The 15,691-nt window shown below is 40.0% G+C and overlaps 1 protein-coding gene across 4 annotated transcripts in view; it reads left to right on the top strand.

The window, feature by feature from the left end:
* megf6b (multiple EGF-like-domains 6b) overlaps positions 1–15,691 on the top strand; it is a 62,651-nt gene that overhangs the window by 19,255 nt on the left and 27,705 nt on the right. For 3 of the 4 annotated variants that reach the window (XM_061727391.1, XM_061727390.1, XM_061727392.1), the window contains exon 5: positions 8,145–8,267. In XM_061727391.1, coding sequence (XP_061583375.1) covers positions 8,145–8,267 — 123 coding nt within the window. Of the gene's footprint in view, positions 1–8,144; positions 8,268–13,252; positions 13,489–15,691 lie in introns of those variants that run through there. The other variant, XM_061727394.1, reaches the window with a different exon arrangement.

The following is a 15,691-nucleotide window of genomic DNA, read 5'->3' as shown; positions in this document are numbered from 1 at the left end:
ATTAATAACAAATGTCAGCATATGGACATTTGTAACAATTGTTTTTCTCTCTTTTAGACAAAGTCTGAGATCTGTTTAGGTCTCCGTGAGATATTTAGGGTGAACCATGAGAGAAAGAGCAGCAGCAGTGATTGTGAGGTCAGGAAAAGGGTTTTTAATTAGAGGGAGTGTGTTGTACTTGGGGGGTGGGGTATGTCCTTGCCCATCTACCTGCCCCATGAATCCGGCACAGCACCCTAATCTCCCGTAATTGTGCTGAGATTGGACTCCCACCCCGTCTCATTAGGCTCTTTACAGCATTCCTGATGAAAGGTCACAGTGGGGTAAAGGCCATCACGTTTGGGGAATCAGAAGTGACAGGAATTTGCAAAGTACAGTTGGAAGAACAACCAGCTGGACGGTCCGTCCCTCTGCCAGCGTTGCCATGGTTCCCCTGGTATGTGCTACATGTTAGTAAAACTTTGATATCTTTGTGTGATTTTGGCTTCTTATCAGCCTGTTCTGTATTCAGCCATGTCAAACACTTTGCAGTTTCCCCTGTTGTGGATTTTTTTCCACATACAAGTGCTTAGCTTGGAACAACCTACCAAACAGTGGACTCTTTCAGTGTGTAGAGTGATTTACTGAAATCCTTTCTATACAGTCATATTTGACATATTTGTAAGGTAAATGTCACAGATTTTATAAAGTTATTGTACTGATAGGTATGCTCTGAAATAGGGCTGTGCGATTAATCGATTTTAAATCTAAATCGGATTTATTAATCAAGACGATGTTAAAAAAAAGGAAAATCCGAAAATCGATTTTCCTTTTTTGCAGCTGGCTGCATTACAGACAGAGCTCGTCTAGTCATCTTTGTTTGGTCAAGAAAATTGTAAATGTTGTCACTTTACTAAACTCAAGGAGGATTTACAGTATCTTTCAATTGCACTTCATTCCCAATAGGGAAATTTGTTTGCTATTTTTCTTTAAAAATAAAGATAAAATATTTGAAACAATTTATTCCATTGTATTTTGTAGTTTTACCAAAAAAATCGAAATCGAAAATCGGGTTTTCAGAGAAAAAAAATCGGGATTTTATTTTTGTCCAAAATCGCCCAGCCCTACTCTGAAAAATAGCAAAAGCACTGCTGGTTGATACAGTGGGGTTTTACATTTCAGCTGGTATCCAAGGTCTGGTAAACTAACCATTTGTTCCATTATATTGTTCTAAATTGATGGTTCCAACATTGGGAGGATCCTGTGAGCTTTTAGAGCTGTCACCCAGCGAGAACCAAAGTGGGTTTCAATAACCTGGACCCGCGTTCTGTTACAAGTCTGTGACAAACCGATCGTAAGAGAAGAGGGTCTCTTTTAAGTGCCATGACATACAACTAGCAAATTATCAACATGAAAAGTCAGAATTTTCCATCTTTTAGTCATAAAATTCTGACATTTTGCACCTGTTGGGTTTTGGTCACCGTAGCTCATTCCTAAAAGCTGGTCTCCTACATCATGATGGCATTGGTATGAGACATTTAGAGGACATTGGATTTAGACTATTTACCAGAACTCAAAATCGACAACATCTCTGTGATGCTGTAAACAGTCTTTCAGTGACGTAGTCCTGAATTTTGATTACCTGATGTGACATTTGTGGAGCTTCAGTCGTGTTGTTACTCTGCACCCACTTTTTAAAAAATACTAAAGATGACAAACACCAAAGAAAACATAACCTGTATCGTGCTTTTCTCAAGCTGTCATGAAAATACAAGCTATTGCCTCTTAGCTATGCATACCGAGTTTAACACATTTTCCTGTTCCTTTTAACTTTGAACCAACATGGAAGGGTTTAATCTTACATCTTGGTATGTAAAGCCACGATGTTTGGAAAGTTTTTTTTCCTTTTGAAAGTCCGTCCCCTTCTGCCCCTTAGGTAAATGCTTTTGACTTTCTCTCTATCCAGGTCTCTCACATTCTTGCGTAGCATATCTCACAAATGTAGCTGAGAGGGAGACAGGCTGGAATTAAACAAGTCATTTTTGGATTCCTGAAGGCCTCCATGTGGCATCTCAGACGTTCAAAAACTCTTGGGTCAAAGCTGAAAAAGGCAGGTCCCGACAGAAGGCGTGCTGATAAAGCACATGTTAGGGTCAGGGGGCCAAATGCCCCAAGTCTACAAAGTTTTTTTTGTTTAGTTTTTTTCTTGCTCCTGTTCATCTGTGTAGATCATAAAATGTCAACCTGGAGATGAGTAAGTCCATGCAGTGGATTCACTTCTTTCAATCTCTTTAATCTGTAAAACTTTTAAACTGGTTGTAAATTTGAGCGGCAGAAGTCAGGGGCATTCGATGATTCACCAGTTTTTGAAGAGTCACATGTAGATGTTGTCGTGACCAGCTCACAACATTCACATTTGACGTAACTTTCATTAATTCTACTTGAGCTGAAGTAGTTGTGATAGTTGTGAAGCAACTGAGATAAAACGGGATATCCCTTAGGTCGTGAGCATACTCTACCTGAGCACAAATGTATGGTTGTGAAAGCCACCAACTTGCCTTGCTGTGCTGTGAAATTTAAGTTCAACAAAAGAATGTGAGGAGTTTAGGACCCAGTAGACTTCTGCATTCCCCAAGCAAACTTTAAAAGGAGCTTTATTATGACTTCGAGTTTGCATGTGGTTAAATATTCACAAATAATGTAGCTGACGGCTCAGTGATCAGTAAGCTGCGTATAGACCTCTGTGTTCTCTGATTTATACTTTATACTCCAGAGTCAGATGACATCCATGCATCGCTGTGTTCGTGTAAAGAAAATGAAACAATTTATTGGAAATAAATACAGATAATGTGAGAAAAGAATGAAAACAGTTGTCCTGTCTTAAAGCTTTCTGAACGAAAACTGCACCTGGTATGTGTAATATGTCCAGAAAGAGGTTGGAGACGCAGCGTGATGTGATTGTTTAGTTAGCTTCAACTGTCTTGTCATAAAGGCAAATTAATATGATTATAGTGTTGGTACAAGCATGAATAACAGTTAATTCTTGACAGGCTTACGAATAACAACATGACAGTTTAAGAAGGTTGTGGGAGTATTCTTTGTTAACTTTAGTAGAAAAGTTTCTCTCTGTGACACAAACACCAGAGGCCTGGATGTCATTAGTCATTAAAGGCAATTCTTTAAAGTATTCTTCTTCTTGGAAAGCTGCGTCACTTCAAGTCATATTGTCACTTAACAACTTAGCTGCCATGCTGTCCACAATTACAGGCCTTGAGGAAGAAACTCTTGCACAAAAGTGGCAGTAAGAATGCATCAAATAGGACTGAGGGCAGAAATTATAGGATGCGGCAAGAATAGCTCTTTGCTATGAGTCAGTGTGGTAAACCAGAGCAGGCACTTTGACATGTGCGGCCTGTTCTGAGGGTGAATTATTATAGTGTGGCAGCTGTGTTTTTAATGACACAATGAAAAGAAAGGAGCAGAATCGCACGCCGTCAACTCCATGAACATTCAGCCGCACATCTGGGATGTTGTTGAAGTAGCAGCAGACTGACAGTAGAGGGCAATGTTTGGTGTGAGCAGACGCTTTTCTGCAGGAAAGCTAAGGAAGAAACAGATTCATGGATTTCCTGTACCTGTTTTATGCTCTTCAGGTTCACAGTCGGTAGTGGAACTTATTCCAGATTTCAGATTCATTGAAGGAGAGGCCACATAAATGCAGACAGAGTATTTTTTGATAAAATAATTAGCTGTCCGGTTGTTTTGCTTTGTAATTATATATATCTTTTACTTTTTTACCTTTTTACCCCCTTCCCCGCATGCGTGTGTGTGTGTATATGTTAAGTGTACTGCTGCTAACACGTGAGTTTCTTATCTTATCTTATCTCTTGTAGTTTCAAGATCTGACCCACCAGTTTCTGTCTCTACTGTCCTTTAACCCGCAGAAAACATTTGCCTGACACCAATAATTTAATGCAAATTTAATTCACAGCCATTTTTTTTGCACATTTATTTAGATCTAAAGCAAATTACTAAACATCATCATGTTAAGTGTTTATGAATTTTTACTTGAATACCGAGCCAGATTCTTTCTTTATGCACTGATTTTTCTCTTGAATGTCAGAAAGCATGGCAGCATCGGTCAGGCAGAAACTGTAGCACCTAAACAGCAAAGACCATTACTTGATCTGAAGAAGGGACACATTTTGGAGATGTTTTGGAGTTTTCTTACAAGCTTCACTGAGCATATTTCACCGTTTCATTTGTTTTACTTGGGCCTCTCTAGAAGAAGAAAGATTATGTTCTTGTAGATGGGTAAACCAATCTCAAGAGGCATTTTAAGATTACTAAAGTACTGGTTATACTGGGGTTCAGTGTGGCGGGTGACTTTTCTGTGAAAAGGTGTGAATTGTCAATCCTGGTTCGTATGATTTGTTTTTTTCCCCCTGTTCCTTAACATGTTGTAGATTGAGTTTCACCAGTGGCCACATGTGTCGGTCAGGACCAACAGAATCCTCTTTTGACCTCCCTCTGAATGAAACATCTGACTCAAATACGTCTCATGACACCCACAGACAATTCCCATCTTTATAGCACATAGTAAATGAAAGCAGCTGTGAAAACTGCGGGGAATGCAAGCGGGAATGGACATCAGAAAAGCACATAACCATGCCAGCATGCCTCTGGATCAGGGCACGAAAAAGGAGACAGGTTAGAGCTCTGCACAATATCCCTGCTCATGAGCATCGGTGAATGCTGCAGCTTTCTGCCCCATGACCCCCCCTGAGATAATATGAGACTTCTGGCGGTTTTCTTTGGCCCAGAAACCCCCTTCATGGCCTGCTGAAGCCCTGGCCTCATCCTCCTGGGAGCAGTGTTGGTCGTCCTTATCAGGACAAGTCACAAAACAAAGAAGAGGAATGTAAAACCAAAGCTCTGCTCTAGCTGAAGTTGCAGAAACAATCTAAAGTTTTTGTGAAGCTTTTTGTTATTTTTCATTCTTTATAGACTACTTGGGAATGGATTATCCCCTACAATGGCATTCACATTTTAACCCAATAAACAGATGTTTATTTTAGATTTCCCCCAGAAGATGACACGGCAGCATGATTTGGCCTCAGAAAGACAACAACATAAAATAATTGCATAAGATGAAACCCTTAAGGTTTATTTTGTTTTTCTTTCTGAGTCAGAAGAAATGTTGTGTTGGCTTTTTCAGTGGAGGTGATCCACCTCTGCTGCGTGACACAACACACAGGCTACAGCCTCCAGATGTGGCTTACATGAAGCAGCACTTCTTTGATGACAAACTAAATTGTGCCTCTTCTGAGTTATTTCATTTGCCCGAAACAAATTAACAAGTCTCACTCGATGGTATTTTATGTTTTTCATTAAATAAACAAGAAATTGCTGGACATTTCGTGTCCCATCCAGCCTGACGGAAAGTAACAAAATCCTAAAATTCATCTCGGAGCACATTATACAATATGGTCTTGACCTCACTGGAGATAAACGAATAATTCCCCATTTGACGTGTGATACATTGTTTTTTAATGTATTTTGTTTATGGTGGGACAGACCTGGAGCGGCTGTTCTTCCACCGTTTCCATACTCCATACTACACTCGTTTAATTTATTGTTTTGTATAAAGCCTGAAATGTTGGACCATTTTTTTTCACGAGTACATTAGGAACACACAAAGACTAAAAGATTTAAAGTTGCTGCATTGGACAGCTCAGATGTTCCCAATAAACAGATGACTTAGCGTATGATGTCTTTTGTTTACGATCATGCCTCATAAAACCGATTTCTGGGTAATGTCGGTGATGTGGAAGACAGTGACCTGTAGTTCATTCGGGCCACCTATAAAATATATCTGAGCATCTGCCACCGGTATTATCTGACTCCTCAGGCATGAGTTCAGCCTAGCGCATTGGCCTTTGACTCTGACGAAGGGTATAAACTAAACTGCAGACAGACCGCGGCGCTCCAGGCTTCTGACCTCTTTCTAGAGAACGTGCCCTCCAAACAACCCTTAATTCTCAGGTCAAGGAGAAAAAAACCTTATTGATTTAATACTGGCGGGATGGGGCGCTCGCCTCTTCTTTAAAGTATGTTTAAAGTCTCGTTTCACACCTTTAAAATGCGCCTGGTCACACAGCTAGGAGTTCAGCGAGGCGATAGATTGATGGATGCGTCAGAGTGATAAGGGAAAACAACAGAAAATCTCACTCGTCCTCCAATACCACACTCAATTTAAAGGTCATTTAGTTTACGTCTTAGAGAAAAACTGATTTTAAGGATGTTTCTTTTGGAAAAAAAAACTATTCCTATTAATATTTATGTGTGTGGCAATAAAACAAACATAATTGAAGTTAGCTGTAAAAGTTTCAGACTAAAGTTTGCTCAATTCAAACTAAAAAGTATGTCAGAGTAATAGAAGAAGTTTGAAGTGTGCAAACATCCTGAAAGTAGACATTTTCATGCACAGCCTGTGCACGTTCCTAAACAAATCTTGATGACACTGTCATCGCAGTGTGCACATCTAGTTTTCCACTGTTGCTCCCTGCAGCGGTTCAACATTCCTGCTCGCTTATTGGGCAGAAAGATGTCGAGAACGATGAGCATGACGCCGACCCTGGGCAGACCTGGAGCAGAGCGCCATAGACATCCTCACGCTTGTGCGAACTCCCCGGAGACGCCCCCGGTCTACCCACGGGGTCCCCTGAGGACTCTGGGTCACATCCGTGACCATGACTTTTCTGTTCCAGTATGCTTGTTTTTCTGTGTATTTTCTTCACATATGTCATTCTAGCGATCTTTCTCTCACAAGTGAAATGAACTGTGCTAATCGGCGGGCACGCTCCCTCACGCCGGGACCAGACTCATTAAATCAAACTCCCGTTAGAAAAGCGCTGAAATGGAGATTAGTGAGCATCCAAATTAGACCAGTCATCACATCCTCCCCCCACCAGGACTGGTGTAATAGATAATATATAGTACAATAACGTGTGTTAATGATGTTAAAGTTGACAACTCTTGAAGTTCTGTATGTTATTTAGAATTAAGCACGGTTTTCAAACACTCTACAATAGAAAGCGTTCAGTCTTCTTAGCGTAAACATTTCCAGATGTTGTAAGCTGAGAGTCCAATAACTTAATTGGTTGGTAAAACACTGGCAACCTAACATTTGCTGGAGGGGAGAAAGTGATCGGAAGGAGCATTTCATTTGGCATTTGTACTTTTATTCTGTGCAGTGACTCCTCTTTTATGAGGAGAGAGTTTGCAGACTGATTAATGCCAAGTGAATGTTTCTCCTTGATTTACTTCATTAGTTTGAGTTTTTTAGTCCAAGATTCCCTCTGCTGGCATACCAAACAAAACAGTCCAATGTCATTAAACATAAACTATGTTGTGAGCATAATCTGTCCTGGCAGAGTCCCATTCAGCAAAATGAAATTTCAATGCACAGAATGTGTCTTTGTTCTCAGAAATCGGGGCAAAACTCAATGATCTGTTGCACATTGTTCCTTTCTTTCTCAATTTTGATATCCCCATTATTTTTGCAGAATCTCTGCAGCTCCTATTATAGTAGTATTTGGACCGTCTGCAGCCGTGTCTGACCCTGGTCATTATGTGTACCATTATGTGAACCGGAGGGAGAGATTTTATCTGGATTGGTTGATGACAAGTTTGGAAGCATGTTGAGCTGAGGGAAAGGAAATGGAAAGTAGCAGCTTTGTGTGGAAGTGTCGAGGATATTCTGCGAGATTGACAAAAACAAGTCCAGGTTGGACTGAGTGCTGCACATTTTTCTTTCGTTCTATTCATCACTGAATCTTTTTTTTTTTTTTTTTACTGTTTTGGCGGCATTCTGCGTTTTTTTCCTTTCCCATTTTCCTTAAAGTTAAAGGAAACAAATTTACGGTGGAAACATGGACCACAGTTTCCTGCAGTAATTTGTTTCTGATAAAAACAAATGCACACACATGAAGAGAAATACACATTGTCTTTTAATCTCTACTGTTCAGAAAAGCCTAGTGCTCGTTCAACCGGACCACATTTTCAGCAAGCCTTTTTATACGTGTAGTTCTAGTTGCTTTGTTTTCCTCAAATGTATGATGTCATAACATCTATAGGATGAACTGCTTTGTTTATGCCAACAGATGTGAATGAATGTGAGGAAACCAATGGAGGCTGCGAGGCTCTCTGCTGCAACACCATCGGAAGTTTCTACTGCAGGTGTCCTCCTGGACAGAAACTGAAGGAAGATGGGAAAACATGTCAAGGTTTGTTAGATTTATCTTTTTTGTATGTGTTGCTTTTCTGTACATACTCAGCATGCTTAAGTCTCAAGCAGCTCCTAAGAACAGTTGTATGATGTCGGTTGTGGGAGACTGGTAAAGTATTATGATATTTTTTAGTTTTCTACATGGTTCGGATTAGGATTTAAAGACATGGCTTTAACTTGACAGTGGGGGTCATGTGAAATATGCGTCTAGGTTGAATTATGGAAAATGGATGATTGTGGTTGACAGAAATTTAGGATACTTTGATATTTTACTTCATTTAGTGTGTGCAGAGTTCAGATGTTAATGATCTGAACATTACCAATGATCCAGCTGGATACATCTGAACATGAAAAGTGAAATAAAAGCACATTACTTTTATTTGCTGTCAATGCTGAGGTTCCTTTGAGCAACGCCTTTTACTACATGGTGTTTTGATGAAGCTCCAGATAAAACCATGGCTGTTTGTGACTGTGTGACTGCAGTCATTTCTATAAAATAAAGCTGAGCTCTCTCACACTTAACTGAGTGAATAAAGGCTCAAACACATCACGCCAGATATGATAAGAAGAATAACAAAATTAGATCCCAGCAACAAAAAACATATTTCAGTCATCTAAAACAGTCAAAAAAGAAAAGAAAAAAGATTAAATCTAATTTTTAGCTTCAAGAAACCAACCTTACGTGTATTATTAGATGGTAAGGAGTGTAAACGTTCATTAAACACCGGAAACAGTTTGAACGGAATATGTGTTTGCAGCAATATAACAGCTAATGTTGTCACTTGAGAGAATCAGCCTACCTCAGTATGACTTGCTGTTTTATTTTACTGTTTTTTATTCAAAAACATCCTTCTGCATAAGTGATAGTGTGGATCGGGTCCCACAGACAAACCAGAGGAGTTTTAACTTTGCGAGTGTACAGAAAGTGCAGAAAAGGCACTGGCCTCTGATTGTAACACTTGCTTATCTTCTCCCTAATATTTAAGTACTTGTAGAAACGAAATGCCAACAAACAGTGCTTTTTATACGCTTTCAAAGTTAAAATGATCTTTTTTTAGCTGGAAGGACCCTAGCCACACTATCAGGTAGGTGAATTAGATTGTCGAGTCCTGTCAGAGGCTTAAAACAGCTATTTATTCTGAGCTAGGCTAATTGTCTCAAGTGATTACGAATGACCATTTTTCTGCAAACGTACGTCCTGATCGAACTCAAAACTGTTTTGATTCATGTTTTTTTGGTCTTTTTATGAAAGTCTATACACCTTGCTGTCTAAAAATAGACCTAGGGTTCTTTTACCTTAATCTTCCTTTAATTGTATGTTTTCGTCTGTCACTTTACTGTGACAGACATGAGTAGTATCCAGAATAATGAATTAAAACAAAAACTTGTTCACTGTTCCATGAGGTAAAGCTACAGATTTCTGTTGAGTCATGTAATAATATACTGCTGCTGGCAATTATTTAAGTGCTGCACAAACTAACTCTGCAGCCTGAAAGGTAATTAGTTGCAGATCCATTCACAACGGCACGCCTGCCTTCCAGGTGTGCCGATCTCGGCCCACAGCAGATGGAGCATGAACTAGTATCCTCACAGCCAACTTCAGACATTCCCAGTCAACCTTTAAATGTTCAACTAGGAGCGAAGTTTCCAGCCTGAGTAACTTTTCCATTCATGACTTCAACATTAATAATACATGCATCAAAACATTTTCTCATGATGAATAACCAATATATTTTGAGGTACAACGTCATCTTGAATATTCAGTATGGTTACTTTAATACCTTAAATAAAGCCTTTTAGACCTTGTCTAGGGTTTACAAAACCCTGACTTTAATATAATTGACATCCTGAGCTTCACTCACACAAAAATGCAGATACTTTGAGTTGAATGAAACTTGGAGTCAAAAACTTGTGCACTGAGATGATCTCGGCCTCAGTTGTTTTCATGACTCGAGGAAAAAGAGCAGTGATGAGTCCACTTTAAACCCCTGCTCACCAAAAATAACCGTCTTGCCTGATTTTTCCCCAGAAATGTTTTTTTTTCCTCCATTATAGTTTGATGCCTCTGATTGGGGAGCCTCTGCAAGCGTTTGCTTTAATCAGAGAAGTGATTCCTGCTTGCAGCAGTCACATCCAGAGGATGGTATAGCTGTCTACTAGAGGAACACAGAGAGTTTTCCTCCAGGTCACGATGATTATTACTGATGTGAGTGTTGTCACAGCTGGCTTTAATAACTATCTGCCCTCTTGTTACTGGTGTATTTGTTGGAGGAAAACGGCTACCCATATGCATTTATGTCCTAATTGTTTGTACCTGGCAGGAGTATTAACGCTGGTTAAAAAAGATGTTACAGCTACACCAGTGTTGTAGATGTTTTAGTGTGAGATGCAAGTCTGTTGCTGCATCTGCTGAAGGAGGTCTGTTTTCTACAGCAGAGACGACGTCCATCCAACTAGTTCTAAGGATGATATACGCGTTGGCTTGTTTGCATGTTCTCTGCGTGCTTGCGCGTGTTGTCTCCAGGTACTCCAGTTTCCTCTCACAGTCCAGGAACGTGAATGTCAGGAGAATTGGTGATTCTGGAATGACCCATAGGAGTGAGTGTGAGTGTGTGTGGTCGTTTGTCCAAATTGGTGACCTGTCCAGGGTGTACCTCTTCATTTTGCTTGAAGAGAGCTGGGAAAGGCTCCGGCAGAACCACGTGATCTTAAATAGGTGTATCGAGGATAGTGTCCGACCGATCAGCCTTTTTTTTCGATTATTTCGATCACCGATTAGGGGGAAATCAAAAAGACCGATAGCCGATATCAGCCGATACGATTACCGGTATTACCCTTTTTTACCTTTTTGGGAGAAAACAAATTTCAATACAAGAATTCATTTAAATGAATGGTGAGCAATTTATTGCTTTAACTAGGAAGGACAGCAATATTCACTTCGCACGGCTCACACATCAAAAGTGCAAATTATGGAACATCAAACAAAACAAGCAGCATTTCAGTCAGGCACAATACTCCCAATTCCCAGACCCAAACCACAGCAAGTGCCTACTTGGAGGTAGTAACAGTAAGCTAACTAGTACACATGACAAACAACCAAACAGTACAGGTTGTGAAAATGGCTACACAGGTTGTTTTTTTTAAGTGCAAATATTTACTTAAGTTTACTTAAGTTTGAGCATGTTGAACATTCTTAATACAAAAATGCAGTATACTGTATATTGTTCCACTTTGATCATTTAAGAACTATACAGCAGATTTTAAAAATATTTTCAAAAATGTAAATATAAGATATGCACTTTATGCAGCCGATTTTCTTTAAAAAAAAAAAAAAATCGAAATTATTTATTTTCGATTTTTTTTTGGGGGGGCCGATACCGATTATTAATAAAATTATGAATATCGAATTCGATAATCGGCCACGGCCGATTATCGGTCGCCCACTAATCGAGGATGGACGGATGGTTGACACACAGCCACATTATTACACTGAGGTCACAGAGGGTGGTTAAAATCTGGTAATGATGATGATGATTATAAAATCTGGTAGGGGCGTACAATTCCAGATTTTGTTCAAAAATAGCAAGAAAAAGTTTAATTTATTCCTCAGTGCAGAAGTAGAGCTCCCAGTCAAAATCCCTGTTCAGTCATTTGTTTATTTTCCAGGCCTCTGAATGACAGCCATCAAAGCCGAAGAGGCCAACAGTAACAGCTGTCACGCTGGGGGCGGTGCAGCAGCGAAAACGTGCTGCTGTCATGTCAAACACACTTAAGATTCCGGGCCATCACAAGCATGGAGCTCTGCCAGTACCTGGCACATGTCACAATAACACGTAACCAAAATCAACAGATATTAGCTGCTCTTGTTACCCCCCGAGAACAAGGCTGTTACTGTAAATATTGTCTTTCAAAGAAAATCCCATTTTCAGCTCCCCGCTTTGACTCTCTGGTATTTTATTTGACTTGTTTCTTCTCACATCCACCGAGGTTTACATCTCAGTTACGGCTCCTCATTACTTGATGAGGTGCTTTTCCTTTCATACCTGATGAGCATCATCATTCAGATGAGTCTAACACAGTTTTGTGTTGGCACATGTTGTCCTAAAATCTATTAGATTCTGCAGGTATAACCTCCCACAGTGGTGGCAAAGCCGCTCTATTAAGAAGACAAATCCTAAATTCATGATCATTTGATCTCAAAGAGGTCCCCGTGGGACATTTATGTCCTGGCCGTTTCTCTTCAGGTTGGGAAAGGGATGCTCAACACGGTCATGCTTTTTTTTTTTCTGTTTTATGAGTTCTATTAAAGTGCTGCCACGGTCCTTCTGCTGCGTTTGTGTGTGTTGGCATCAGATGTGAGAGTACAGTGCTCAGCTCTCAAATGGATGATTTCAATGCAAGGCTCATTCCTTTCTCAGATGTTTGGATTAAAAATAGTGAATTTGACTTCTGGCACTTATCAAATTTGGCATTCCTTTAGTGGCTGTTTTTAAAAGTCATGTCAATATCAAAAGAAAAGTAAGCGTTTCCTTTAGTGTGTCCGCGCTCTTTGTTCTGTTGCACCTGAGTTATGCGCCCGCGTAAATCTCAATCAGATGATACTCTTTGAAGAAACAGTAAAATGCAGTGCCATGGTAATGCAATGTCATCAATCACTAAAAGAAAGAAATAAGTCACTGCTGGTTGGCGAAAAGAAGAATTGTTTGTAGTGCATATAACACTCAATGTATCTTTAGTGTAAAAGAGAGTTGAGGCTGGGAGGGAAAGGGTGGTGCGAGGGCATCCAAGAGAGAGAGAAAGGGAGAGGGAGGGAGAGAGAGAGAGAGAGAAAAAGAGAGGAGGATCTATAATGTGATGGACATTTAGCTCTGGTGGATGGGAGGGTGAAACAGAAAAGGAGATGGAAAGAGGGAGGCATAGCAAGTGAGAAGTAGTTAACAAGTTATTCCTGACCAGGAGCGTCTTCTGGGGAAATGTTTATACATATTAATAGGTCATTTACAGTAAAATGAAGTTGTGATTTTGATTTTTTTTTTTTTTGGTGACAAGTTATACTCCAGCCATGACTCTGGCATCAGGATGGTGGATTTTCTGTCTGGTGGTTGTTGAAGCGATCGCATGTCTGGCTGCAAATTACCCTTACAGTTACAGGAGGATTTGTTATAGGCCTCATTGTTACCATGGATACCACGGCTACAATCTTGGCTACCTGGCCACAGGTAAGTGATGAGTTTCACAGTTGAAATGCGGATGAAGTGCATGTAACAGTAGGGTCATTCATCATTATTAGCTGCTGAGTCATATTACTTTACCTTGTGTTGCCTCTTAGTTTCCTCAAGGTTGTCTCTAATCGGAGCAGGGGATGCACACAAAAAGATGGACGCGTAATTCATAAGAGATGCTTTGTAACGCTAACACAAAAAAGCCATGTACGCTCATGACTAATGATAGTGGTATTCTCATGAATAAATATTTTTCTCGTCTACAGTGGCTAAAGTCTGCAGGGATCAGTTCACATTATGAACCACATTTTGAAATTTATTACTACCATATTGCTGATATTCCCTCTGGTCCAAATGTTATATCGGGATATGGGCCAAGACTTTTCAGACTTTTTTTTTTCACTTTTTGTGCTGTGCAGAAGATCAGCCATGGTAAACTAAAATGAAAGAGTTCCCCGTGAAGATGACTCTGAGCTGCGGGCAGAGAATTAATGCACTCATTGCAAAAGCCAGTGGCTGCAGATGCTTTGGCTCAGGCTTGGCAGGGATCATATTTTGGATGTGGAAGCCAGGCTGGAGGGGCTACGGTGTCTTGTGAGCTGCAGTCGACCGAGTCCACGGCACCCATCGCATTACTTGAAAAAAAAGAAGAAAAGACGCCAAACCAAAAGACAGCATGTTGCATTGATGGAAGAATGAATGGATGGCTCCTGACGGTGTTCCTGGACGAACTGAGGCTGAAGTTTGGCAGTGGAGACAACAAGAGTAGGAAAGTTTAGAAGCTTGTTCCTGTTTCAAACATTGGAAATGCTGTGGGAAATTACTGGAAGAAAATGGGTTTGGCCAAGTGTTTTACAGGAACCATTAAAGAGTAAATTTAGCCCGTTTATGCTCACCTCCTGCATTTTTTCCTGCTCAGTCTATTCCCGTCTTTTGTTTTTTTGTGTAGAATCAGTGTTTTATGTACCACATTAACTGTGAAGATTTTAATATTTACAGCCTTACTTTTTCCTCCATCTTGTGCTGTAACATCAAGGTGACAGATTTTGGGCTTTGTAAGTACCTGATTTACGTATAATTCACAGGTCACATGCTGTAGCAACAAGATGTTTAATGTGTGCTGCGAGGCTCAGCTGCAGAGCCTCCTGTTCCCGCGCTGCCTCCAACCCACTTAATGTGACACAAGCCTGTCGGACGCCAGGTTTTCTCTCCATGTTACAACGACTCTCGGATTCATGCCTCTCCACAAGCCGCAAGAAGTATTTCCACAGCTGCAATAATCAATATTCTTCCACAGTGAAACATGTAAAACTGTGTTGCAGTGCAATGTTGAAAGCCAGCTGCACTGATGAACCCAGGCTTTTCTAACACGTACTTTCTAGTGGCTCAATGTTTTTATGTTGTTGACTGTAAAGTTTGAGGAAAAGTAGTTAAAAGAAATCAAAAAGAGAATGAATATTAAACCTACACTTCTCGCTATATACAAAAAAATGTCAAAATTTGCTTAAGCACATATTTTCTGATGTCCATTTCATTCATCTGTGCTCCAGATCTTCTTTAAAGAGCTTTAAAAATGTATTTATATGAAACATATTCCTCCCTCGAGGAAAACGAGACTGCCTATTGTGTTTAGCTTGATGAATGTTGCATTTATTTATACAGTTAGTTTTTTTAACGAACGGTTTAACGTCATGTTTACACCACAGCGCCTCGAGATGAAGAATCTGCGGTCTGTAGTTAAACATTTGTGGTGGTCTCCAGGATTGGTGCAAAACAAAATAAAATAAACGATTCAATTGAAATGATTTCTCTTTAGTGGCGATATTATTCACTTGGTTTTTTGGCTTTCACCTGACCTTTTTAGCAGGAAACTCAACAAACTCTTGAAATAGTTTCCTGCTAAAACTGAAAGACAGATTATAGTATTTAATTATGTTTTATAGACATCAGCAGCCAAAGAAACGTTCACACTCACCTTTTTAAAGCCTCGCACCACTATAGTAGTCAGCAGTATTTCTATTAACTCAGCTGTGATCATTTCAGTCATGTTGAAGCGAATAGATGACTTGTCACCCGTGTGATGGTCCTAATTATCTTAATGACATTATGCAGCCTGTCAGCAGGAGTCCACACAGAGACAAGCATTATAACTGAGCTCATATCTCACAGGGGTCCTCAGAGGAACTCTCAAAACAACTGA

This window comes from Cololabis saira, chromosome 8 (genome assembly GCF_033807715.1).
Source record: "Cololabis saira isolate AMF1-May2022 chromosome 8, fColSai1.1, whole genome shotgun sequence".
Classification (NCBI taxonomy): Eukaryota; Metazoa; Chordata; class Actinopteri; order Beloniformes; family Belonidae; genus Cololabis; species Cololabis saira.
Note: the sequence above shows the minus strand (reverse complement) of the source record. Positions and strands in the feature narration are given on the sequence as shown.